The sequence below is a fragment of the Lontra canadensis genome, unplaced genomic scaffold (genome assembly GCF_010015895.1).
Source record: "Lontra canadensis isolate GAN:19392208 unplaced genomic scaffold, GSC_riverotter_1.0 scaffold12, whole genome shotgun sequence".
Lineage (NCBI taxonomy): Eukaryota > Metazoa > Chordata > Mammalia > Carnivora > Mustelidae > Lontra > Lontra canadensis.
The window spans coordinates 26281190-26307733 of NW_022631006.1; the positions used below are offsets into that span (position 1 = coordinate 26281190).

Genomic DNA, 26544 nt, shown 5'->3' on the forward strand with positions numbered 1-26544 from the left:
GCATAGCGTAATGACATTTGGAGACAAATGCTTCAGTGAGCAGTAAACACTGATTTCTGGCTATGTAAATTTTTTATTTTACAGTTTTGTGGCCATTAGAGGAGTGAAGACATATAACCAAATTATCATTCTCTTTTTAATAACTGAATATAAAAACAGAAATCGTGATTTCCCCTATGCGCTGCGTGAGACTCCACCTTTTCTGATTTGCTCTGTCCCAAAGATGACAGCAGATGTTAAAACGTAAGAGAAATTTTAAAACAGAACTGGCAAGACAGCTCATGAATAATTAAGTCCAGCTAGAAGACCTCGTAGGAGATGATTTACTTGTTCTTGGAATATGTACACTAGTGAGTAACAAAGAATACACTTGCTGTATGAGCTCTCAGGCATTCAGCTTCTCACAGAAAGGATACTCAAGGAGAAGACCGAGACCAAAAAAATCCCACAATCTTCTTTTGCTCAAAAAGATCTAGTTCTATCCCACGATTTCAGCATGTCAGTAACACAGTCTGCTATGTTGCTGTTGAACTGGGAAGTTCTCAACCAATAATTTCAAGGCTTAGTCATTATTTCCTGAAGGTTCACTAAATTAGTGACATTGAAGGCTAATGACTCAATTTTGTTTTAATGTCATTGTTCATATTCTTAAAACGTGTATATCATGCCCCATTATGTAACATTTAATGTAGGAACATTCACAAGGGACTATTGTGGTTCTAATTCTATATCACTGTTTAGTACTTCAGAATGGGAAAGTGGGGGGTTTCGTATGATTTCTATAGTTAACTTTAAAACAGCATTTTGTACACTGCTGTTTGGATAAAGAATTTGTATTGGGAAGGGAAAAAAAAAACCCTTAATGTCTCCCACTTGGAGAGTTTTATTTTCCGGTTTCATAATTAGGCCACTTCCACAATCACAATTACTCAGCCAACACTGAGACTCTCTTATAAGGCTGCCCTACCAGAATATTCGAGTGAAAGGAAGTGAGGTCTGGTGGAGAGTCTTGCTGTGAGAGCTTTGCTGGGTCATAACGCTTCCTCCACATACCTCATGTCCCCGCACACATGTACCAGCCTCACAATCCTTATTCCAAAACAAAACTGGGACCCGACTGCTGCTTTCCATCTTGTCCATCATCACATTGGTTCAGCCTATCCTCATCTCCCACTGTGACTAGTTGGGTGTCAGGTGCCTCTGAACACCTGCTCATTGGTCTGCTGATCTCTTAACATAGCGCAGCAAGAAGCAGCTTCTATTTCTTCTCCTTAAAGACTTCCCGAAGCTTTCCACCTAGAATACAATCTCCTCTTCTTGCCATGGCTCACAGACTCTACCTGATCTCGCAGTGCACCCTCCCACCTCTCTCCTGCCCCTTGGGCTCTTTCCTGCCTCAGGGCCTTGGCATTTACTGTTCCTCTGCCTGGAATGCTCAGTCTTCCAGATTTTAGACTCCTTAGCTCCTCTTTATCCCACAGGGTTAGCTCCTGTCTCCTCCTCAGAGACGCCTTCCTACATTCCAATCTAGGAGCCACCCTCTTTCTGGAGTTATTCCACATTGCCCTCCTTATTCCCTCCTTGATATCTCCCCATCAGTAATTATGACTATTTTTCTAGTTGGATGCCTGTTCTGTGACGCCAGGGACACTGTAGTCTTTGTTCATTGCCAAGTCCTCCGTGCAGAGAACAGCACAACGTATGGGTTCAGTAACTCGTCGTTCTACAAAGGGAGGAGGAGGGCGAGAGGGTTGAGAACAGATGCTCTGTATATATTGATTTTTCCTGTGGGACGTGAGGGTTGACCATGCAGGGCTACATATCTTTTTGTGCTTTAATTACTTAAAACTGTGGTCCTATTCCCTCCTCAGATTAATATGGTTGCTGTTGACTTGCAAAAGCTCTGTTTCTTATTACAAACCTGGGAGAATATGAAGTGTCATTTTGAAATGCTTCACTGTCGTCCTCTTTTCCTTGCAAGGGGAGCTTTGGGATGTAACTATAACCCTAACCTAACCTAGATGTGAGGCTGAAATTCAGTCAGAATGCTGAATTAACATATTGAAAGACTTCAGTACACTGGAAATCAGTGCCTGCTCTTCTTGTGTCTTTCCCCCTTCCTGGGAGGTCTCTGCAGGCACTGCTGGAGCGGACCAAGTGTCAGGCTTGGATGCCAGCAGGGTCATGGTGCCCCTGAGAGAGGCACTGGTACCCCATTGAGCAAACGCTTGATGCCTGGTTGGCTTCCCATGGCTGTGGCCCCATGCCAATGCCTCTTCACAGTCGCCCTCGTATGGCTGCTTTGGGGAACTGCAGCATCTGCCAGGTATCCCTTCAAATAATAGCACCTGGCATATGTAACATTTGTGTTTCATAGTCTGGTATTACTTCATCTTTGGCCGGCTTCCAAAGGTTAGAATTTTCTATTTCCCCCAGATAGTTATGCCGTGTTTTCTTTTCTTTAATTCATATGTGAGTAATGTCCCTCGAGTAAAAAGACCTGAAGTCCTCATGCTGTACTTTTAGTATGACCTCTTTGGAGGCTAGTATCATGATCACCGTTACTCTTTTCTGTACTCTAGTAATAATATCTGCAATAATGACTTGTCTACTAGAGTAAGGGAAAAACATGATTTGTAAAGTCTAGTGATATTTCTGTATAAATTAACTTTGAAGAACTTAGCTGACATGGGTCAGCTGAGGATCACACACTGACCCTTCTCTCCACTGCCTTACTGCGTACTTTCCGTTGTTCGCTGCACTAAATCCAAATTCAGGCGCTTCCCAACAAATAATTTGGGGGTGGGGTGGCTGATCTTGAATTTTTACTTACTTGGGCTGGGATTTCTTTTTTTAACCTCTCTCTTCCTGGTCTCTCCAAATGCTACAGAGTGCGTTTCCTGATGGGTGGACGTCATGGAGAATTTAAGTTCCTGCCTCCCTCTGGCTATGCCCCTTGCTATGAAGCCTTACTTCCAAAAGAAAAGATGAGACTGGAACCTGTGAAAGAATATAAACGTGACGCAGAAGGCATTAGAGATCTGCTGGGTACCACCCAGTCCCTCTCCCAAGCCTCCTTCATCCCATGCCCCATTGACACCAGTCAGGTAGGTTCCAGCTGCCAACAGGAGGTAATCCACAGAAATGAAGTCAGAGGGCTAAATCCTTCTCTCTGTGTTGTCTTTGAGCCATTCCTGTTGTCCATTCCATATCATTGTCATGTCATACGAACAGCTGTTCTTTGTGTTTCCACCATGTGTATAGATTGAGCTCTTTAAGGATTTCTCAGAGAACAAGTTGATCACGTGCTACAGGCAGGGCTCTGTGAGGTATAAGCACAGACATGCAGTACTCTCTGGGAATTCACAACCAAGTTGAAGTAAAAAGCAAATGTATTATTCTAATTCTGAATGTAATAAACGCAAAATGAACTGTGGCACAAATACGTGCTAGGACACCTGTTAGGCTGGAATATTTCTAGAAGTCCAGTTAGAGAGGATAGAATTCAATAATTCTAGGGCCTTTAATAAATTTAAATAGGGAGGGGCATCCAAGGATGAGTTATAGAAATAGCTCCCGTGTCCATCAACTGATGAGTAAAGAAGAGGTGGTGTGTGTGTGTGTGTGTGAGATGCAGTATTACTCAGCCATAAAGAAGGGTGAAATCTTGCCCCTTCCAACAATGTGGATGGAGCTAGAGGGTATTACACTAAGCAAAATAAGTCAGAGGACGACAAATACCATATGATCTCACTCATATGTAGAATTTAAGGAGCAAAACAAACAAGCAAAGGGGGAAAAGAGAGGCAAACTGTGAAATAGACTCTCAACTATATAGAACACAGTGGTGGTGCCCAGAAGGGAGGTGGGGGGGTTGGTGCAGGTGAAGAGCACACTTACCATGATGAGCCCCAGGTGATGTACGGAGTCACTGAATCGCTGTATTGTACAGCAGAAACTAATATAGCATTGTATGCTAACTAGCTGGAATTTAAATAAAAACTTTAAAAAGAAAAAAATGTAGGGACAGGTAGAAATAAATATTCTCCTGCGGCTGGATGCTTGGAGGAAGGAGAGTGCGTAGGAGAAGAGTTGGAAATAAAACTCAAAGAAATGAGACAGTACATATGAGGGGAGAGTGCTCGTAAATGGACATTTTTTTCCCTTCCTAGGGTCTCAGTTTTGAGAGAGACACACTCACATGCTCAAGATAAGGGGCATAAACAACAGCTTTGGGTATTTCCTCCACACCAGTGCTATTCAAGTCACTATTCTAAACTCAATGACAAGGGGCCTTGTCTCTGAGGCACACTGGGTTGATAGTTTGTAGGAATATAGCCCTCTTGACCTGTAGAAGGTCTCCAGAAATTACATTTCTGCCATGTGTTCATGTGCCTGAATTTGCTTCATACCTTCTGCAGCTCATTATTGTGAATTCGCTTAGAGTGGAAAGAGCAACATTTCCTGGCCTGCCTCACAGAGTCCGGTGTAACACCTTGAAAGTAGTTGGCGTTAAGAAGGTTGATAGGAAACTGGGGAGGAGTTGGTGGGCCAGAGATGATCCTGGGAATTGGATCCTCTCGTTCCTGTGTTTCCTACATATGAAGCTTGAGGGCCAAAGTACTAAACTAGCTTTCGCATGAACACAGGGCTACCAGACCCCAAGTGAGGGGAGAGCGTGAGCACGATACTTACTTTTCTGCACCACCCCTCACTGAATCATCAGAAACGAGTGTGAGGAAAAGTCTCCTGGAAGGAGTGGGCCTCAAAAAAATGAGGGGAAGTTTTGATGAGAGAGGAAAGGAAGACTTGACCGAAGAGTGGGAGAAGCGTCCACACATGCAGAACTGAAGATCTGAAAAATCGAAGATCTCAGATAAATCAGCAAGCCAGAAGAACCTTTGAGGTCCAGACCCATAGTTGAATCTGCATGGACCCTGAAACTAGGGAGATGTTCCCAGGGAATCAAATAATAGGCAAGGTCTTATAGGAAAAGTGCAATTTATTATCTTGAATGAGGCCTTGCAATTTTTTAGGACCTAGCATTCTGGGAAATTATTGTCAAAGGAGAAGTTAAATATGTTCGGAGTTGACTCCAACCTCCCTCGGGCGCAGTAACCAGTTTGTGGGCGAAATATTGCTGACTAAAGCCATGTCCTAGGTACTTGAAGCCCGCAGCCTCTGGCTGAGCCCTGGGAAGAGGGAGCCCAGCTCCAGGCAGCCCAGCCCCAGATACCCCAAGACAGTTAGCAAGCCAGTGTTACTCTGTGCAAGGTAATCACCGATTGAGGTCACTAAAATGATGATTTGGGGTTCCCTTCATGGCCTCTTTCCACATTTTCTCTTTTTATCAAAGGATGTGTTTCTGCCCTCGTGCAAATCCCCTTTAAGTCTGTGATCACCTAAGGAGCACTAAGTTTAAAAATTATCTTGGTTGACCAGTAAAACCCAGATACAGTTACAATTTGTTTGCTAATAATTTCCCCCATTTTGCTCTTTATTAAAACATCATTCCAGTTATTAACTTTGACTCTTTGATGATAAAGTTGATTTTTTAAAAGTCTCTCATTGAAAGGCAGATAGTGATTATAATGCATCAGTTAAATATGTTATTGCTGTTTTTCTCCATGATCTCTTTATATACGATATTTGATATACTTTTTTTACTAAAAAAAAAAATAATTTTCTCCCAGAGCTGTCCCCCTCAAAAAAAAAAAAAAATCAGTATTTTTATAATAGTGGAAACACTAATAACCTTACTGATAGAATGAGGATTGCAAGGTCCTGGCAGGTGATGCAGAAATGAAGTAGGCCAAATGCACAGGCCCTCCAGCTGATAACTGCCAGGCAAAAGTGTGAGCCCAATGTTAGTGATCTTTCAAGGGATCAAAACAAACTAGAAATCAGAACTTTTTTACATGAAATCTCCTGTTTCTTAAAAGTTGCCAATGAATAAACATGAGAATAATTATTATTATCATTATTGCTCTCATAATAGTAGTAAATTTTTAAAAATAGGAGGAAGGAAAGGAGAACAACTTGGGCCCCCAGGGTGTGACCTCTATGGAGAGTTATGAGCAAAGTGCCAGGAACACAGAGAAATTCTCCCTGAAGGTAATTGGGGAAGACTTCCCAAAGGGAAGTTGAGCTAAATTTAGAAGAATGGATATTGAGGATGTTTGGATTAAAGCCAGAGTGGGACAACGGTTAATGCAGTAAAAACAGATCTTACTTAGGAGCTAAATAAAAAGGGGAAAGGAACTTTAGTGTAGAGCCGGGCTCAATTCTGAGTACAGTAAGAACAAGTGGGATTTACAGCCAAGGAGAGCAAGTTGGGGAAGTGGGGCAAGTCAGTGGAAGGGAAATTACTAAGAGAAACCTTGCGGGTTGGAATAGATTCTTGCTAAATTGATCTCACAGAATTCTATTTGAAGGCAGGACAGATAGAAGGCAATCTGATATCCCCTGGGAGGTGATGGGACAGGAGGAAGTTTGATCAGACACAGAGAAGGGGGTGGTGATTAGATATCTAGCGTGGTGGGTTCTCACCAAACTGATTTAGTGGGATCCTTTCTACAACTGGAGTCTGGAGAACAAGGCCCAGGGATAGAGCCTAGCTGGAAAGGGGCTCAGAGATTCCCATCTAGAGGCTGGTCTAGGAGAGTGTCCAGTCATCTGTTATGTGGTGTAGAGAGGTGCGTGTGTGTGTGTGTGTGTGTGTGTGTGTGTGTGTGCATATTATGTGTGTTGTGGGGGTATTAATAAGGGTAAGTGTTACAAGTACAAGGACACAGAACTGTGAAATACTGTGACCTTCTGTGAGAATTTCAAGAAGGTTGGGAGGGGATGTGTTTGGGAGGACCATGGTGGTGAAGGAGGACACTATATACTTGGTTAACACATCTAGTTTATGTCTTAGGAGCTCAAGGAACACTTGGGAGACACCCAGGAGGAGAGTGCTTTGATGTGGTTTTGTTGTTGTAGACTCATCACTCTGGCCACACTGTGGAGGGTAGATTGGTGGGCAGTTGAGGAGACCACCTGTGAAGCTCTTGCAATGGTCCAAGGAGAAAATAATGAGGTTGAGTGATTAGAGGAGGGGGCCCCTGAGAAAGATCCTTCAAAAATGAACACGATCAATTGTGTGACTGATTTGATGGTGTTGTGGGAGAGGACAAGTCATGTCAAGAGGGAAGACACTAGGATGACTTCCAGGCTTGAAGCAATGGCAGGTTATTCAACAAAGAGGAGAGAAACAGGAAAGACATGATGAGTTTGGTTTCGATAGCATGTTGGGTTTACTTTGGTGGGAAAATCCTGCAAACAATTGGAACTGTAGGTGTGAACTTCGGGAGAGACTGTGGCTGGAGAACTATAGACTTGAGAGTGACAATCTATGGCTGGGTGAGATCTCCCAAGGAAAGAGCATGGACAGAGGGGAGGGGAGGCCCAGGGAAGCATTCACATGGGAAGAACATAGAACACAAGTAGCTACAAGGAGGACTGAGAAGGCATAGCATAGGCAAAGGGGAAGCCCAGAGAGGAAGGAATCTCTGGAAGCATCTGGGTCAGACAAGGTGGGTTGTAACAGTATGGTCCTTCCTGGGAAAAAGGAACCTCTGGGAATAACCCCTCCTGGGGGACGTGTAGTGAATTCAACTGTGGTACCTTATCCACATTCATTTTTATGATAGATTTCAATACGACTAGTTCTGGTACTGCTGACTTCACACTTATTCCTTTTCCTTTTAGGTTGTTTTGCCCCCTCACCTAGAAAAGATCCGAGATAGACTGGCTGAAAACATCCACGAGCTTTGGGGAATGAATAAAATAGAGCTTGGCTGGACTTTTGGCAAGGTCTGTGTTCCTGTGGCCAGGCTGAGATGGAGAGTTGGATGGTCTCGTTACTGGGGAGGGCTCTTGGAAGACTCGAATGAGGGAGGAAAACACATGAGCCAAAACTCACTGCTTCTTACTACCCACTGTGTAGCCTGTGCTCCAAGTCTTGCTCAGTTGTCTAAGTGCAGTCAAGGGCACTGGGGAGGCCAGCTCTGCACAGACAGAAATGGTGGTTTGCCTCCCTTACTTGGGAATGGTTTCCTTTTTTAGAGGAATGTTGAGCACAGTTGTTCCCCAACACCTCCTTCAGAACGCTCATTATTCCTTTCCCCTTCAGAAAAAGCTGTCCACTCTGCATGAAAGGCCCAAAAAAAAAAAAAAATGATTCATTGTTTTGGGTCAGAATTTGTTTGATACAGTTTTCAGATGATCACGAAGATTAATAGACACTCAGAGGAGGTTACAGAATCTCTTGCACTAGAAAGCATTTTTCAAAGAGGATCTAAATTGACTTTGTTCTGTGGTTTGTGTAAGGTCACGTCTGAAGGCACAAGGATAGGTGAAGTGTGGCATTTCCTATGACCCTGACACCCTCAAATTATGCACATTCCATTCTATCTTCGTTACTGAAAGGGCCCCTATGCTCCAACACTTGGGTACTGACTGACGGAGCTACCATAAAGGATTCCCCTTCTATGTGACTACCTCCCTGCTATATGCTTTTATAACACCACAGACCTCTGCTTGGGAGAACAACTCGCAATTGCAATATTACATTTATTATTATGACTATTTTATTACTGCTCTCTACTCCATTACACTGTATTCTTTATGGGCCTGGGGTTATCCCGGCTCCCCACTGAACTCCTGCTGTCTAAGTCAGTACCTACCACGTAGGAGACACTTAACAAATGTTTGTTGAGTGAATGCATTAATTAGTTAATGTCTGGATCTATAACCATCCAATACAAAAGTCGTGAGCCACAAGGGACTATGGAGCCCTTGAAATGTGACTAGTCTGACTTGAAATGTGCTATAATTCTCAAATGCACTGGATTTGGAAGACTTGCTATGAAAAGCTAATATAGAATGACTCAAAAATGATTTCTCAGACTTGAAATGATTTCTCGGGCTTGTTAAATGATAATATTTTTAGATATCTAGTTAAATGAAATATATTACTAAAATGAACTTCACTTGTTTATTTTTGTTCTCATGTGGCTACTAGAAAATTTGAAATTATAAATGTGGTTCACATTGGTGGCTGACTTTGTATTTCTGTTGGACAGCTTCTGTAGTCCTTTATTTTCTGAAGAAGGCTACCAAGTGGGAGCATTTTGGTTCCATGAATTTGGGACCAGCAGAAACATGGCTGCCATGTATAAAATTGTTTCTCTATAAGAGTATATTTTGGATGAAGATACTTGAAATAAATCCACAGAATCATATGGTTTCACTCATGTGTGGAATATGAGAAGCAGCACCAAAGATCGTAGGAGAAGGGAGGGAAAACAGAATGGGAAGTCATCAGAGAGGGAGTCAAACCATAGAGAGACCTTGACTCTGGGAAACAAACTGAGGGTTGCAGAAAGGGTGGGGGTGGGAGGATGGGGTACCTGGGTGATGGGTGTTAAGGAGGGCACATGATGTATTGGGCACTGGTGTCATAGCCAACTGTTGAATCATTGAACACTACACCTGAAAATAATGATGTACTATATGTTGGCTAATTGAATTTAAAAAATTTAGAAAAATAAAGAAATCCACAAAGCACAAACCACTAGCAACTTGGACTGCGTATCATCGACTAGAGAGGACATCATCTATTTGCCTATCTGCAAATAACTGTCTTTGTCTTGCCTGATTAGGGATTGCCTAGGTGATGTTTCCAGGCATTTCCTTTTCCTTTTCCAGGGCATTGCCCATTGTCAAAACTCAAATTACATTTGTCCTTATGTTGTCATCTAGATACGGGATGACAATAAAAGACAACACCCCTGTCTTGTGGAGTTTTCAAAGCTGCCTGAAACCGAGAAGAATTATAACCTACAGATGTCAACTGAAACCTTAAAGTGAGTGTTTAATTGAATTGAATGTGGACTGAACAGTGAGTGGGTGATTTAAAGCCTTATAACAATACTGTGAAGGTATGTCTCTTGCCTTCAAAACATGATGCATTCTGATAAATGAGTGGCAGTGGTGATTATTCCTGCCACAGGAGGAGTTAGCATAGTAAGGAACACATCCACCATTGTTACTGATCAACCCAGATGCAGGTGAGGGGTCTTGCTGTCCTGCATTAAGCGGACCCTTGTCCTCTCCCTCTGTTACGTTACAGGACCCTCCTGGCCTTGGGGTGCCATATTGCTCATGTGAATCCAGCTGCTGAGGAAGATCTCAAGAAGGTCAAATTGCCCAAAAAGTAAGTGATTTTTTTCAATGATTGAAGACTTGCATGCTTCAGTCTGAGTTTTGTAACTGGGAGGAAGGAAGGTCCGTGCACAAGGCAGGTGATGGCCCCAAATGCTCGATAGTGCCCGTTGAGGACGGTTTTTTGTAAATTCCAGGCAGAAGTTTGCCGCAGTTCAGGTGTTTCCAGGCTTTCCCTCTTTCACTCCTTCAGTGAGGACCTGCACTGCTATTGTTAGTTCTAAGCCTGGAGATGTGGCTCTCGGGGGGTGGGGGGAGGTGTAGAGAGCCTTTGGCCTGCAAGAACACTAGCTGGCATGGAACTTGAAAATGATTGGTAGCCACAGTGAAGATTCACTCTCTGGCATTGGGCCAGCCAGATAAATCCTTTGTGGAAGTGGTTGTCTCTGCCAAGATGGACTTGGGCCCCTAAATCTGCCTGTGCCCTATTCTCCGTCTCACTTGGACAATCACAGCGAGACGCAAGTTCTCACGCGCTCAGGTGTATGTTCCCTGTCACGTCCCGTGGCTCACTCGCTTGCCCTCCATGCACCAGCCTTGGGGGCGCATGCATTCACACGCAGGTGTCATGATTACCTCTGAGCCAAGGCAGTGTCAGCTTTAATCAAATGCTTATCTTCTCCTTCTTCCCTGTGAAATTCCTAAGTTGCCAAGCACCACTCATAGAGGCAACTCCAGATGCTGGGAGCCGCACATCTGTGAGGCAGAAGCTGGAGGAGTGACCTGCTGGTCGGGCTGCTGGGGTCAGCGCTCAGCAGTCAGCCCATGCTGACTCTGCCCAGGATCGGGCATCGCACAAAGGTGGATAATGGGCAGTATTTAAGGCCTATAGCAGACCCTGCATCTTAGGCTGCTCGGCAGTTCCTGTGTAGACAGAGCCTGGTCTGCAAGTCAGCATTCAGGTTCTGGCTGTGAGGTGGGCACGTGGTGGCTCTGGGGCCATGAGTTCCTCCAGACTCCTATTCTCACATAGCTACGATCAGCTCCTTTCCTGTGAGTCACTCCACAGCATGCCCTGGCCCTCTCCATTCATGCAGTGTATCTACCCAGGCTCATACTCAGCCGTTTCCTGTCTTCACTTGAGCTATCAAATTATCTACCAAATTACAGACATTTGAGGCTGTGGCTCCTGGACTGAACAGCAAACCATGAAGGTCACTTCCAGCTCACAAATTCTTGGAGGTCGTGATTTTCCTTCTTAATTCCCAAAGTAAGGGTTTAACTTTCTGAGGCTGAATGACCATTCTCCACTGATTTATAAGAAACCTTTTGGCTCAGGTCTTGCCCTTGCCAATCTGGTTGTGACCTTTGCTGTTGTGGAAGTGGGTTGAAGGGGCTGTGCCTAGTGGCACAGCACACTGAACATGCCCCTCACGGGTCAGGCTCACAAGTAGTCTTCTTAGAAATGAGGCCAGATTGCATTAACCAGACACTTTCTCCAACACTCTGGAATCTGTGACATGAATTGGTGATTGTTGGTAGGGACTTCATCTAAGGACTTGAAAGAGAGCTGAGTTCTCCATTCTGCCAAAGGGTAGAACCTGAGACTGAAGCCTTATTTTCCTGGTATTCTTACCATGTGCTCAGATCTGTAATGGGGGAGTCTTAGAGATCTGTCCAAAAAATATATATTTTTCCTTGTAGCTATGTGATGTCCAATGGCTATAAGCCAGCCCCTTTGGATCTGTCTGACGTGAAGCTATTACCTCCTCAAGAAGTTTTAGTGGATAAGCTTGCAGAAAATGCACATAACGTTTGGGCCAAAGACAGAATAAAACAAGGATGGACCTATGGCATCCAACAGGTGAGAAGTCCCGGGTCAAACCTGCTGCAAATGCTAGGAGATGGGGTCATCCATCAAAATGCCATTTTACTTTGGTGGGTATTAGATTGGAAGATAGAAGCTGCCCTTGCACTCTATCCCTCATGCCTCAGTGCACTCGTTATTTATAGAATCGGAGCTGGATGGAATTTGTAATGGTCACATTGACATTAACTCTAGGCGGAATTCCACTTTTTGCAGAAATGGATAGGCTTACCTTTCCTTTGTTAGTCTGGTTCACTTATGATTGTGTTCCCTTGTATGTGCCCATTGGCTGCCTCTTCCCTCATTCCCTGTCTTGCTGTTTGCATCATGGAGAGCTGAGCTTTCATGCCACTCTCCAAGGCCAGAGTAAGCCTTCCGCAAATCAACACAGTAGGTCAGGAGTGTTTCTTCAGTTTCCTGCTGAAGGTGAACAGGAGGAGAAGGAGAGGGGCAAAACCAGTCTGCCAAGAAGCCTGTGCCCCTTACTTTAGCCCATCGGGCCAGGATTCCTGGGCACAGTTCTTGGCTTACACAGGAGACAGCCTAAGAACCAGGGCCCAGCAAAGAATTAGATGGAGTGAAGAGCCATACCATCTTTCCTTAAAGTAATCCCTCATCTCCTTAGGTACCTGGATTGCTATCAGGGAAGTTCAAGGGTAATGGTGTATACACGTGTATATTCATGTCTTAGCCTCCAACTCTGCACATATCTGGAAACCCAAGAAGACCACAGCTATGAAAATTCATGGCAGAAAGGGGAAAGGGGACTCAAAACAGTGGCATATTTGTTTATGATGACTTAGGACCGCAATCATTGCCATTGTCGTCTTAGTCCTCCCTAAGGAACTGAGGAGGACTCTAATACAAATGTGTGCCTACTATAAGGAAATGGACCCCCTGTGGTTCTGCCACCTTTTCTGATGTTTCTGGGAGCACAGGTGTTTCTCTGCATTGTTTCTCTGTGAAGAGACTGTTGTGAGGAGACTCGAACAGTTTAAATCACGGTGTGCTCCTCCATAGGGGAATAGTTACGTAAATCCCCATCTGCCTTGCCTTGGGAATAGATTTCTAACCAATTTCATGACACTTCACTTTATTCACAGGCTGGCATTATTAAAATGTGTTTTTAATGCTAGCTTTAAACATTAGCAAAACCTTTCCATATATATTCATTTAATCCTGAAGAGAAGTAGTAAATGAGTATATTGCTGAATATCAAGGCACTAGGGGAAGAAGAGCTGGTCAGCTGACAGCAGGGAGCCAGGGCTGTGTCCAGCAGTAGGTAAGTGGGACAAGCTCTTGGTAAAGACAAACTGTATTTTCTCAGAGCCTCTTTTCTCCGGCTTCACGCAGGATTTAAAGAATAAAAGAAATCCCCGGCTGGTGCCATATGCTTTACTGGATGAGCGTACCAAGAAGTCCAATAGGGACAGCCTTCGTGAAGCTGTTCGCACATTTGTTGGTTATGGCTATAACATTGAGCCTTCAGACCAGGAACTGGGTGAGTTGAGATGGTTCATTCTGGTCCTGGTTGACTCGACTGGTCCTCTTCTGCAAAACTGCTGGCTTTGAATAAGTCTAACATGTACTATTAGAAATGATACTTGTACCAAAGAGCACTGAAGTAAATGGTCTATTTTAACAAGTGAGGGGGGGAGGAAGGAGAACCATGTTTAAACTCTATGGTGAGCACTTCTGTGGCCCAATCCCACAAGGAATAAGTGATCCTACAGTTTAGCTGAGATTTGGGGGATATTTGGTCACAAAACCAAGTTACCTTTATTTCTCTTATCTACCAGACACGTGAATGTCAGCTTACTTTGGGGCCAGGTTGTCTCATTTCACAATTGAAACTGATTAAAATCACCAGCCCGTAACTGATGGACATGTCATATCATCACATGCCCAAGGAGTGCTATAGGCAAATTAGGGTAGCATTACAAATGATTAAGAGGATACATTTGGCCTAAGACAGATCTGGGTTCAAATCTGCTCAGCTTATTGGCTCTGAGACCATGAACAAGTAAACCTTTCTGAGCCTCAATTTTTTCATCTGTAAAGTGAAGACGGTGTTACCGACCTCATAGGATTGTTGCTATGTATAGTTTGTAAGGGATCTACACAAAGTAGTCACTCTGTGTGTTAGCTTATATTCTGACTGTGATATGATGATAATGGCAATTATTCTGTTAGGAACAAAATGTCATGTTGGGTAGTGGGAGGTCTGTCGTCTTTGTTGTTGTGAAATTCTTTTGAGGAATGCTACCTAATTATTAAAGTCCTGTGTTCTCTCTTTACCTCCTGTATCCTCTGCTGCTCTCCTTCTCACAATAGCTGACCCAGCTGTGGAGAAAGTCAGCATCGACAAGATTCGATTTTTCCGGGTAGAGCGGTCTTATGCAGTGAGATCTGGAAAATGGTATTTTGAGTTTGAGGTGGTAACTGGAGGAGACATGCGCGTTGGCTGGGCCAGGCCAGGTTGTCGGCCTGACATTGAGCTGGGGGCCGATGACCAAGCCTTTGTGTTTGAAGGCAGCAGGGTAAGTTGGGATGGTGTCCGCATATCCCCAGTCCAAGTTTCTCTGCTCCAAACTTTCCCTGGAAATTGGAAGTACTGAGTGTCTGGATCTCTGGCTTCAAAGTGAGTCATCAGCACCACTGGCTAATTTAGGTCATTGAGTGACCAAGACCTAGCTATGGTCACTTTGGTCTTCACTTTGATAAAGAGGAGGATTGTGTGCCCACATCCTTTCTGTAACTTCTGTATCTGCCCTTGGACTTGAGCCCATTGCCTCTGTTCCAGAGGAGGGTCACAAAACACAGTGTAGCTGGTATGTGTGGAAATCTTACCACTGTGTCCCAGAGCAAGTTCTGCTTGCTGTCATGGCCAGCTAGGTGTTGGGGGACTCTAGCTACCTTTTCTGATGAGCCTGTGGAACTCGGTTTCATTTATTTGTAAGATAGATCATTCTTCCATGTGAGTTGTCCCTGGTAGAAGTGAGTACCTTGTAGAAACCAAAGTATATATAAACACAGTTAGGAGAAATTGCTCATGGAGTCATTTCTTCAGCTAGACTGGGGGTTTTTGAGACCTCCAGTCCTCTAACCCTGCGGTCTTGTTTCCTAGGGCCAGCGGTGGCATCAAGGCAGTGGGTATTTTGGACGTACGTGGCAGCCAGGAGACGTGGTTGGATGTATGATTAACCTGGATGATGCTTCGATGATCTTCACACTGAATGGCGAGCTGCTGATCACCAACAAAGGCTCTGAACTTGCCTTCGCTGATTACGAAATTGAGAATGGTAAATTTCCCACCTTCCCCCACTGCATTCCAGCTCTGAGTTGAGGGAAATTCCAGGGAGAGCTGGGTGAGCTCATCTACCTCCTTACTCAAGATGAACCATCCTTTGCACATTTGAAAATCTGGTGGTATACTATCATTTTTGAAGAGTCCAGACAAATCATGGTGATATTTGGTACGGACAGCATAAATGCAACTTGTGAACTTTCAGATAGCTTAAGAAGCTCTCCTCGGATTCCCAGCCCTGCACGTTGGCGTGTTAAAGTTTCCCAGTGTTACAGAGGAAATGGTAATTGCACATGGACTTAGGCCCTGGGAGAATAGAAAAGTCAATGAATTAAAGAATTATCCTTTTATTCTGATTTGAAATGTCATTTGGCTTGTTTGTGTAATTGAACTTGATGCTTTGGTGAGAACCACTCAGACACGAAAGTTCGACTTCGCTGTTCCTTGGATGAAATATAATTTATTTTGAATTCAGACATGCTGGAAAGCCAAGCACAGTTGCACTCATTAATGGCCCTGAATAGATGGCAGTCGGGCCATTGCCTCTGGCTACACTGAGGGGACATTGGTACTTCTCATTTCCCTGTCCGCATAACTACATCACATACCAACGTGGTTGGCCGCGCATAGGAGTTAAGGAGCACTACACTGTGAGTCAGCTGACTCACTCCTGACAAGCTCTGTGACTCCTAGAGACTCTTGGCTTGACCTCTCTGGGTTTCACTTTCTTCATCTATACCAGAAAATTAGAGGATGGACCATACAAGTTCCAACATCCTTCTCTGTTAGAAAGTTCTAAGGCAATGACTTAATACGCACTGTACGTACACCTCTTTGATTGGTGCTGGCCCACTCTCTCTTCTTTATAGACGAGGATGAGGTGGAGTAGTTGAGAAGGCAAGAGGGTGCTCCGGGTTGGGTGACCTGAGCTCTCCCCCTGCTTCTAACCCTCTCCACCTGTGACATCTTGGGTTGACTTTGCTTAACCTCATCTCTCCCTCCGTGAATGATCAGGGCTCCTGTTAGCTCTAAATTTCTGAAACTTCACAAAAAGAAACCATTTTCATTTAGAAAGCTAAAAAAGTAAAACTACTTAAGCAAAAGCAGCAGAAATATATGTAACTGAACGTAGAATAACGTAAATATTCTTTACTTACAGAGTTTTAAACTTGATAAATCCCTTTCATGACTTTTATGGGCACCTGTTATCCATACCTCACTGTACTCTAAGAGAACTTTAAAGCCACATGTTTGGGGAAATAGAGAGGTTGCAAGTCAGTGTCTTTTCCTAGAAAGACAAAATGACTGAAGCTAGATGGGGTCATATTTTCGTGCCTTCTGCAAAGGTTTAAAAGCAAGGTTTTAAAGAAAGAATCCTGGTCTCGGAGACCTGTGGGAAAGACGTTGCCAGCAGAGAGAATGACCTCTGTGTCACTCAGAGGCACAGCAGAGGAAATGTGTAGGACAGAAGGGCAGCATAGAAGGTCTCATCTGACACTGAGCTTAGGAAACCGCTGTCTTCCAAGTACCCACCACACACAGCACTCTCATCTTAAGGCCAGGAAGAGAAGGAAGGACTAGAAGATTGAGGCCCATCCCTAAGAAAAGTAGCTCCCTAGGGGAAAAGCAGTCCAAGGACCAGTGACCTTCTCCTGGCCCCGCTGTGTAGGAACCAGGGGAGGTTACTTCTCTAGGAGTCTTTGGTCTCACAGAAGGAAGGGCTAAGAATCTTGTATGTGGCGCAGAATTATAAGAACTTTGTGAAGTCCAAAGCCTTGCTGCTCAAAGTGTGGCCCAAGCATAAGAAATGCAGGATCTCAGGCCCCCATGCCACACTGCTGAACTCCAGTGGTTTGCACATTAAAGCGTGAGAAACAGTGGTCCAAAGTATATATAAACGCAAGCAGTAACAGTGTGAGGGGGCTCGTTTTCTCATTGTAAAATTACATGACTCACAAATATGAAAAGAGAACTCCTAACACAAAGTAGTAGATTAGAAATGGCAAATGAGGAAGACAGATAGGAAATTCTAGAAATACAGGCTTGAAACTGAATGTGAGATAAAGACTCCGAGAAGTTCACCTCTAAGAAGCAGGGTATTCCCGTCTGAGTATATAACTACAGTAAGAATAATAGTGTCTGAGTAGTGTGAGTAATAGTGTAGAATCGGAAAATGGCAGGAAAGGGTGTGAGAGTCTGGGAGATTTGTCTATGGAATTTATGGAAGACAAGGCTGTGAAGATAGGGAAGGTGCAGGTGACAGCCTTGAATACCAAGACTCAGTCTTTTCATTCAAGAAATTTGTGTTGTCAAACTTGGGCCATGCACCCTTGGCCTTGACTCTGGGACATGGGAGCTATTGTAGGGTTTGAGCAGAATGCTATAAAGAAGAGGGATGTTTTACGGTAACTTTGCTTTTCAAGATCATCTGTGTTGTAATGAAAGAACTGCCTGCTAGACCTTCTGTGTATGGGGACACGATCTGACCTTCAGAATAACAAAGTCTATTATTAGTGAGCTGTTTTATAATGGAATTGTACCATATGGTGTTAACATATTATGCTGTAATATTGTATTGCACTTTAATAATACAGAGACAAGATAACTGGAAGGCTCTTTCCATTCTGTGATGGCTCAGGAGTCTGCAGGACAATTGAAAGGAAGTCAGCATGCCATTCTTTGGTAACAATAGCCTGGAGGCCTAGAATAGCCCTCTAGCTCTGGCTCTCTGCATAAGGTGGAAAGAGACAACAATTCTTGCCTTGAGCTGTTATGAAAAGCAGATGTTGAAATAAAGCATTTTGTACACAGTAGCCCCCACAAAGCAGAATCCCCCTTGGGCTTGTGTTCTGGTGGCCAGCATCTCAGCCTGGATTCAGGCCATTTCCTCAATGGGATTGGTGCTGGTGGGAAGTTTCTAGTCCTTTCGGGGGAGGGAGTAGGGACAGGCATTCCAATGCAGGACTGTTTGCCTCTGGGTTATTTATAAATGGTTGTCTCTATCCTCTTCTGTATCATAGCTGATACCCCTTTTCTGCCTCATTAGGATTGTCCTAATCATTGTTCCCTACTCATATCTCCGGCCTGGATCATCACAGTTCTCTGTGTTGTCATCTCATAGCTTCTGGAAGCTCAGAAGCTTCGCTGATGAAACCTTTGCTATTAGTCTTCTCTTTTATTCCACTTAAAGGAAAGGGAGATACAATTCTGAACGCCCTGTTAGACCTCAGAACGTGACGTGGGAGCACGGCTTTCTCCCGTGTGACTTCTCTGCCAAGCACTGCCCCGGGAGAGAAACTGCTCTGGCGTAGCTTTGGTGTCTGCAGGGACGGCCTCCCCACTGCTTCTTCTGGGGGCTCAGCAGGATTTCACAGATTCCCCCAGCTCTGCTGGCAGCACCCCCATAGGTGGCAGAGGAAACATACCTACAGGAGCTGTCACTGCCATCTGCAAGCATACCACACAGGTGCCGGGGGTCCCCCACCATTCTCGAAAGCGGCTGGAGCAGAGGCACACCACCCCTGGTTTCTAGCATTGGCTACAAGGCTCGTGACAACCTACATGCTGCCTCTGAAAGCCACCTTCCTGAGGCTTACTGAGAGAAGGAAATGCGTGGGGACAGCACATGCTACTGGAGTGAGACTCTCAGAAACTCCCAGGAAAGTCCCAAGCACTCCTCTAATCACTGGTCTCCAAGATCACAGTTGTTCCTTTACCGGTATGAGCTGCTCTCGAGTCTTTCCGCAGCTTGAAATGGATTAACAAAAGGTCCCTGATTTAGATCTTCTAGGGAACCAGTTTTTGTTTCTTTTTCCCCCTGAGCTCCTGAGTTAGAAAAAGATGGCACTCCTGGCTCTCCCTCTTCCTAATCACAGAACTAGTCAAGGGGCCTTGTGAGACAAGATTGAGCAGAACCTGGAGTCCTCTGTGGGATTTAAATGCCTGTGCTCTTGCCATCCTCTCTTGAAACAGGAGCTCTCCTTGCATCTTAGTTCAAGATAATGCTATTTGCGAATTTCCTCCAGAAACCTCTTCAGAAATGTCAGCATACTGGGCCTTCTGGGTGGTGCGGTCAGTGGAGCGTCTGACTCTTGGTTTGGGTGGGGTTGTGATCTCAGGATCACGGAATCAAGCCCTGCATCAGGCTCCATGCTCAGCATGAAGTCTGCTTGGGATTCTCTCCTTAACCCTTTGCCCCTCCTGCTCATTTTCTCTCTCTTTCTCTCTTTCTCTTTCAGGTAAATAAATGAATCTTTAAAAATAATGTCAGCTTATTGTACCTTATAGGCTGCATATAGAGAAGGGCATTTCTTTTCCCCTTTATTTTTCTGTCCTCTTACTTTTCCAGTTTCATTTGAAGCCAGGGTTAACTGAGTTGTGTGCAAAGTGCAAACCCTTGTTTATGAGAGTCATTGCTCACTCTAATGCCGTGTGACCTTACCAAATGGATCTTTTTATCCAGATTTATTCCAGGAAGCTATGTGGCCACTTGAGAAGTAGCCCTTTTCATCTAAGGGGCCTTTGTGTTTGTGGGCCTCCCACTGCTTTATCTGGAGGCAAACTGGTCAAGGACATAACACTTAGGGAAAGTGAAGAAAAACTCACAAAGCAAGTCGTGGTAGGTAAGAATTAGAAAGCAAGCATCCTGGCCTTAGTCCCCATTGCTTGCTCTGGCCTGCTTCTCTGACAGCCTTCTTCACAGGCTGGCTCTGCATGTTTACCAGGGGACAGACCTTGAGCAAATTCAGCTTGCTAAGCCTCAGTTTCCTGTTCTGTAACATGGGCATAACAATGATCCAGATCTGCAGAGCACTAAGCCCAGTGCCCGACACCTAGAACGTACTTGATAAATGTTAGCGGATGTGGTTTATCATTATTGTCCCCCCGACCCCACCCTTATCTATCGGTTAGAAAGTTACATGAAATTTTAATGCCTCAAAGAAAGGACTTTTAGAGAGGGAAAGATCATGAGCTACAGTCTCTCAACTAGCTGGAGGGAGCTGCTGATTCAATGTATCTAGGTATCAAGTGGTCTTCCCTGGGAGAAAGTGAAGGTATCTTAGAAGGATTTATCTTTGCTCTTGGTCCTTTCTTGGTTTTCTCTTTCCTGAGCCAGGCTTTGCATCTAGCTTCTTTTCAGCTGTTTTACTGAGCTGTCCCGTCTGTGCCCACTCGGTCCCCGGAGGTGTCCGACAGTCTTTCCCCCATGGCTGTCCCATCTGTGACTGGTGCAGCTGTGCCTTCTCTCAGGCTCTGCTCCACTCTCCCCTGCAGCGAGGGCTGCTGTCCTGTAGGGATAGTACTTGACTCTGATGAGTGTAGTCCTCTGCCAGGGACGTGACCGCTATTTAAAGCTGGGGCATTCATCCCCTGGAACATTCACCCCTTCTCTTGCACACTGACTGGCAGGGGGTCTGTGAGTCAGAGGATGTGGGATCTTGTCCCATTTTGTTACTTGCCCTTCTCATGACCTTGGTCAGGTCCATTAGCTCCTCAAGTCTTCAGTTCTGTCCTAAGTGAAGTGCTGTTTGCTTTGGTGGTAGCTTAGGAATGAAGAGGAGCCCAAGTCCCTTAGAAAAAGGATATCCCACACACATTACCTGGTTTTTTTTTCCACGTGTGTCTTACACCGCCTGGTGGTCTGTGACTAGGAAGTTATTGATGTGACCTGAGTTATTCACAAGTCGGGCTTTTGTGTCTCCTGCTCATGCATTCCACCACCCAAGTCAATAGAGAAGAAGACAGGAGAAGACCAGTATTCCTAAGATGTCCTTTCTCTGCTCATATAAGGGTGACCCTGCTTTGTGATCTTGGCTCCAAGTTACAGCTACTACGGTAGCAGTTTTCTGGGTTGTGTTAACCCACTTTAGCAGAGACCTAAATGCGGTCCTGGGAGTAGCGAAGCCTTCCAGCAGAACATTCATTCCTCACTATTCTGTTTTTGTCCCTTTATGTAGAAGTTCCTTGGGATCAGGATAATTTTCTTCCTTGACATCTTTTCCTAGTGCATATTCCTCTGTCCCAATGGGAACCCAAGAAATATTGCTAAGAAGCAATGCTCATTCCACCCTGGAATCTGATTTCCAAGGGTCCCTTACTTACAAAAAATCGACATCTGCAGAAAGGAGATGGTTTCCTCTATCACGGTCCCTGGCACAAAACTGCCAGACACATAGTGCCACTCTGGAGGTTGCATGATGAGGTGCTTATCTGAGCTGTCCATCCACCTGCCCGAGGGCCGGGCCACCCCCTACTCTCAGCCCTCAGCACCCCTGAGTGGAGGCTACTGCATGATCATCACCCTCATTGTGCTAGCATTGCATTAAAGCTCTACTACTTGAGATGATACCAAATGGTCTCAGATAGCGTCCTAAATGAGTGGACAGTTTCCGAAAGCAACCAACTTAGCCTGTGAGTGATTTGCTTTTAAGTTCTGTGATTCATCTACATTGAAACTTTGTGCCTCAGGCCATGGCATGTCAGCACTGCCTCTAGGAAGAGTGGATTCTGTCCCTGGTTTCTACCAACGAAAGCTCTTACGGTTGAATGTAAATGCTCCTGAAGTGAGCCTTTATATTTCCGCTTAAATAAACACTCCTGTCTTAGGAGTGACACCAGTTTAGTTTGTGCTGGCTCTAGCCCTGCTTTAGCCACTGGCCTCCGAGCCCTCCTCCCCTTCCAAGTACTCTCCCTACGCCTTCCTCCCGCACCGCCACCCCATAATTAGTGCTTTCCCAGCTCTGTCGACCTGTCAGTCCACCATTAAGATTTATAAATATCCCACAGACAAGAACGGCAAGCAGTTTGAGGTTCTGCTCTGGAATATTCTGCATGGCAGATTGTTAATATGATGAGAATCGGGAGTAAGCTTGGAAAGAGACCGTAAGTGTAGGAGGGGAGGAGGAACTGCCCACGGCTTCTGCTGGGGAATCTCCCCTCCTGCTTGGGTGGGGCCCACAACAGCAGGCTAGTGGACTGGCAGTTTGTAAACTGTATTTTGTAAACCAGCAGAGTGCACATTCAGAATCAGACTCAAGACGGGAAGAACCTTAGATCACCCATTTCGCCGGGGAAGATGCCGAGACATTGGGCTGTTTGTACCAAGTCCTCTTTTAGGCTCCTTGTGTTGTTCTTGGCAGTGTTTTAAAATTTCCCAGGGCCTAATGTCAATTTTAATGAAACATAGATAAAGAATTTTACTTATCCTCTTACTTTTCCAGCTGATACGTATTTATACCCAAAGAATAATCTCGGTTAGATGATTGTTTCTCCGCCAAATCATGTTGAACCGAAGTCAGGTCTTTTCCCCAGACACCAATGGCAGCCTTAGATTCCGTGTGATCTCCTGCAGCATCTGTGTGCCAGACAAAGGAACATGTCCCCTCTTTCCTCCTGGACCCAGAGCTGTGAAGAAAGCCAAGGTCTGACTTGCTCACAGCTTCCTGGAATGGTCCTGGGGGCTGAAGCAGGCTCTCTTAACCCTTGTGCAGGCTTTGTGCCCATCTGCTCTCTGGGATTGTCTCAGATCGGCCGCATGAATCTCGGGATGGATGCCAGCACCTTCAAGTTTTATACCATGTGTGGCCTCCAAGAGGGCTTTGAGCCTTTTGCTGTCAACATGAACCGGGACGTTGCGATGTGGTTCAGCAAGCGCCTCCCGACGTTTGTCAACGTGCCAAAGGATCATCCCCATATAGAGGTAATGTTACACGTCGTGGATGGCCCTGGCAGGGCAGGTGGGCCAAGGCGCTAAGCTCCTGCTAATGCTCCTGTCAACAGGCAGCTGTATACCAAAGTCCGTGCCCAGGCTGCCTCCCAGCCAGCGCCTCGCTGGCCCTCCGAGCTGTCATTGTGGGCACGTTTACTGTGGCAGCTCAGGGGCACCTTGCAGATGGCACCCACCATGCCGAGACATCCTTGCAGATCAGTCCCTGGGCCTTTGGGTCACTGCATTTCCTCCAGATGTTTCTGTTCTGCTGTGGCCATACGAGTAGTGTCCAAAGACCTTACGTGTTGCTTTCCTGAAAAATTTCAGTACCTGTACTCAAGATGATATGTCCCAGACCTAATTCTTTGCTCATTACACGATGTCTTTTAGGTCCTATATATTTCTGCAGGACCACGTCCAACGTTTTAAGCTGACATGTAGCAGTTGATTATGATACCCTCATCTTGTAGGAGGGAGCTGGAGGAAATTGTAAGGAGCCTGATATGTGTGCTGGTTCTACATCTGCTTACCACTATTTTCCAGTGCCCACCATGGTTTTGTTCATGGAGGGCGGCGGGGGGGGGGGGGGCTGCTAATGGAAAGTCAGGCAGATCCCCTCCCTTAAAGCATGAGACCCAGTGGCTTGCTTCCACATGACCATAAGTTCCTTAACTCACCTTCCAGTGCAAATCCAACAAGCACCACCTCTTAGTCCTCTCCTTTTTCCCACAGTCTTAAATAGTAGAGACTTCTATGTATAATTCTTACCTGGTCAGCACTTGAGAAAGCTGGCTCATAAACTTTTGAGGTCAGGAACCCCTTTGACAAACTGATGGAATCTGGAGACCCTGTTAGAAAAATATAAACATCACAAAAAAAAAATAGGTAAGGACACTCAGAGACCTCAGGATAAGAACTGTTCTCTAAGAATGTAGGGAGTTACTTAGACCATAAGAAAATTAGTATAAGTCTTACTTCATTTCCCCTCCCCCTCCTCCACCATACACACAGACATTTTAAAAAACCCAGCTTTGCTCTTTCCTCCTCCAGCCCCAGCCCTTGCAATGTTGTGCCCTGGTACTGGGAATTTCCCCAGTATTTAGAGGTCCCTCAACCCTCAGGCTGTGACTGGGGTGGGGCTGGGAAATGTGCCAGGTGGGAGATGACCTCTTCGAGGGTACCGTATGTCTTTCCTAGAGCTTTGGGCTTTCTGTGGTCTTTTTCCTTAAATAGTCTTTTGCCCACTGACAATGGAAGTCTGTGGAAACACTTTCTCCTTTAGCCACTCGCTTCCTGACCTGAAAGGTCATTGTCAGCAGATGACAGACGGTGTCATCCAAATACCACCCTCTCTGTTACACCTTTTCTCCACCCTTGATCTTGCAGAAAACCCAGTGGGCAGGTTCTGAAATCTCTCATTTCTTCGGCCAGAGACAGATCTGTTATTTTCTGTGGAGCAGGATCCAAGTAATAGTGAGAGGAACAGTTTGGCTATCATTGGTGACGACTTTTAGAGTTCACAGAAAGCCATGACACATGGAATAGCAATGAGGGAAGGAGGGACAAGGTCAAGGCAGGTGCCCAGGTGTATCAAGTAAGGACCCATGATGTTTCCAGGTCGTGAGGATCGATGGCACCATGGACAGTCCTCCATGCCTCAAGGTGACCCACAAGACGTTTGGCACACAGAATAGTAATGCCAGCATGATCTACTGCCGCCTGAGCATGCCCGTCGAGTGCCACTCCTCCTTCAGCCACAGCCCCTGCCTGGACAGTGAAGCTTTCCAGAAAAGGTGAGGGCAAGCCCTGTCCCCATCCCCGCACCACTCTCACAGGTGTTCCTCCTGTGTTCTGTAAAGTTGGCTTTTCCTCTCTGTTTCTTGCTTTGCCGGAGCACAAGTGGGTCAGGTTCTCTCTGCTTTTGGTCAGGTAAAGAAACGGGAATGTATGTGTGTGCATGTGTGCGTACACAGGCATGGAGTGGGTATTGGTGCAATTCATAGTTAGCAGACAGGTCAAGCCAAACAGGGTCATGTCTAGTGGAAAACTTTCTGCTCTTCTTGAGCCCTCTGGGTCCTCAGGCTCCTTGCAGGCTACAAATCTTATGTTTCTGGAGGAAAAGGAATATAAGTGCATATGAGGGTACAATTGTTGTTGCCTTTGTGTGAAATCAAAGCCTCTCGAAGCAAATACTGCCTTCTTTGTGTAACTGTGGCCAGTGTCCAAGCCGGATTTCTTCCTTTCCTGATAAGGAATATGTTCCTCGATGTCTTTCTTTAATGTCTATTTCTTTTTTTTTTTTTTTAAGATCTTATTTATTTATTTGACAGTGAGAGACAGAGAGGGAACACAAGCAGAGGGAGTGGGAGAAGGAGAAGCAGGCTTCCTGCTGAGTGGGGATCCCGATGTAGGGCTCGATCCCAGGACCCTAGTATCATGACCTGAGCCAAAGGCAGATGCTTAATGACCACCGCTACCCAGGCCCCTTTTCCTTTAATGTCTATTTCTAATTGTTGATGTATGTCTGCCCCTCTGGAGCTGTCTTATCCAGATTTCCTCTAGATTTTCCCTTTGTACATGGTTTTAAGCAAGTGCAGCTGCTTGAAAGAACAGGACGGGGTATTCAGAGATGTCCCTGCCCACATGATTTCAATCTCCCCTCCCTCCCCCTAGCTCTGACTTACCAGCTGGGCTGAGAGACAGGAGTGGGAAGTCAGAACTTTGACTTGTGGTAACAGATTACAAATGCCCGAGACCAGTTGGGATCGCTCATGTATAGGAAATCATTTTCTAAACTTGCCTTTGTCATTAAAGGTAGATCAACTGCCTGTCAGAGTTATGGAAATCTCTTTACAGCTGAATAACTAAAACATGGGTTATCTCCCCCCCCCCAACCCCTGCCCCAGGAAGCAGATGCAAGAAATACTCTCTCATACGACAACGGTAAGTAAATGTGCTCAATTACGGTTTTAATTATTTGATTCTTTGTTGTGCCTGGTAATATGCCCCTTACAGCAAAGATCTGTCTAGAGATCCTGTTTAATTGCCAATTACTGTGTCTTTTAATATCCATCTTGATGCTTCCAGAACACATCTCCGACATTTCTCAAATGGGGAAAAGGAAGACAGTCATTCAGTACAAAGCAGAAGTTCCACCTGGAGCTCCTAATTGGGCACCATTGTGTACTTGTGCCCATTGGGCAACAGGGACCAGCTCTGCCTTTCTGATTGAAATGAACGGGGAGTGCGGGGGGAGGCTCTTTCATAGAGTCCTTTTGTTTGTTCTTTTATGTAAACTTCTATGAATCAACTCTCCCATCTCTCTGAGCAGTGCCAGGAATGATGTTGAAAGCAATCAAGTGAGAAGCAGGCGCAAGGAAGAGCCCAGATGATGGAAGCTGATTTTTGTCCCTTTTCTCTAGCTGGACAATAGGCAGAAAGCAATACTTGCTA

General features: G+C 45.2%; 1 protein-coding gene across 1 annotated transcript in view; it reads left to right on the top strand.

Annotated features, from left to right (window-relative positions):
• Window positions 1-26544, top strand: part of RYR3 (ryanodine receptor 3) — a 499651-nt gene that overhangs the window by 292831 nt on the left and 180276 nt on the right. Inside the window, exons 20-30 of the mRNA XM_032856920.1 lie at window positions 2891-3107; window positions 7753-7857; window positions 9808-9911; window positions 10178-10261; window positions 11914-12073; window positions 13430-13577; window positions 14411-14616; window positions 15204-15378; window positions 22874-23082; window positions 24709-24884; window positions 25998-26034. Of these exons, the coding sequence (XP_032712811.1) occupies window positions 2891-3107; window positions 7753-7857; window positions 9808-9911; window positions 10178-10261; window positions 11914-12073; window positions 13430-13577; window positions 14411-14616; window positions 15204-15378; window positions 22874-23082; window positions 24709-24884; window positions 25998-26034 (1621 nt within the window). The remainder of the gene's footprint in view (window positions 1-2890; window positions 3108-7752; window positions 7858-9807; window positions 9912-10177; window positions 10262-11913; window positions 12074-13429; window positions 13578-14410; window positions 14617-15203; window positions 15379-22873; window positions 23083-24708; window positions 24885-25997; window positions 26035-26544) is intronic.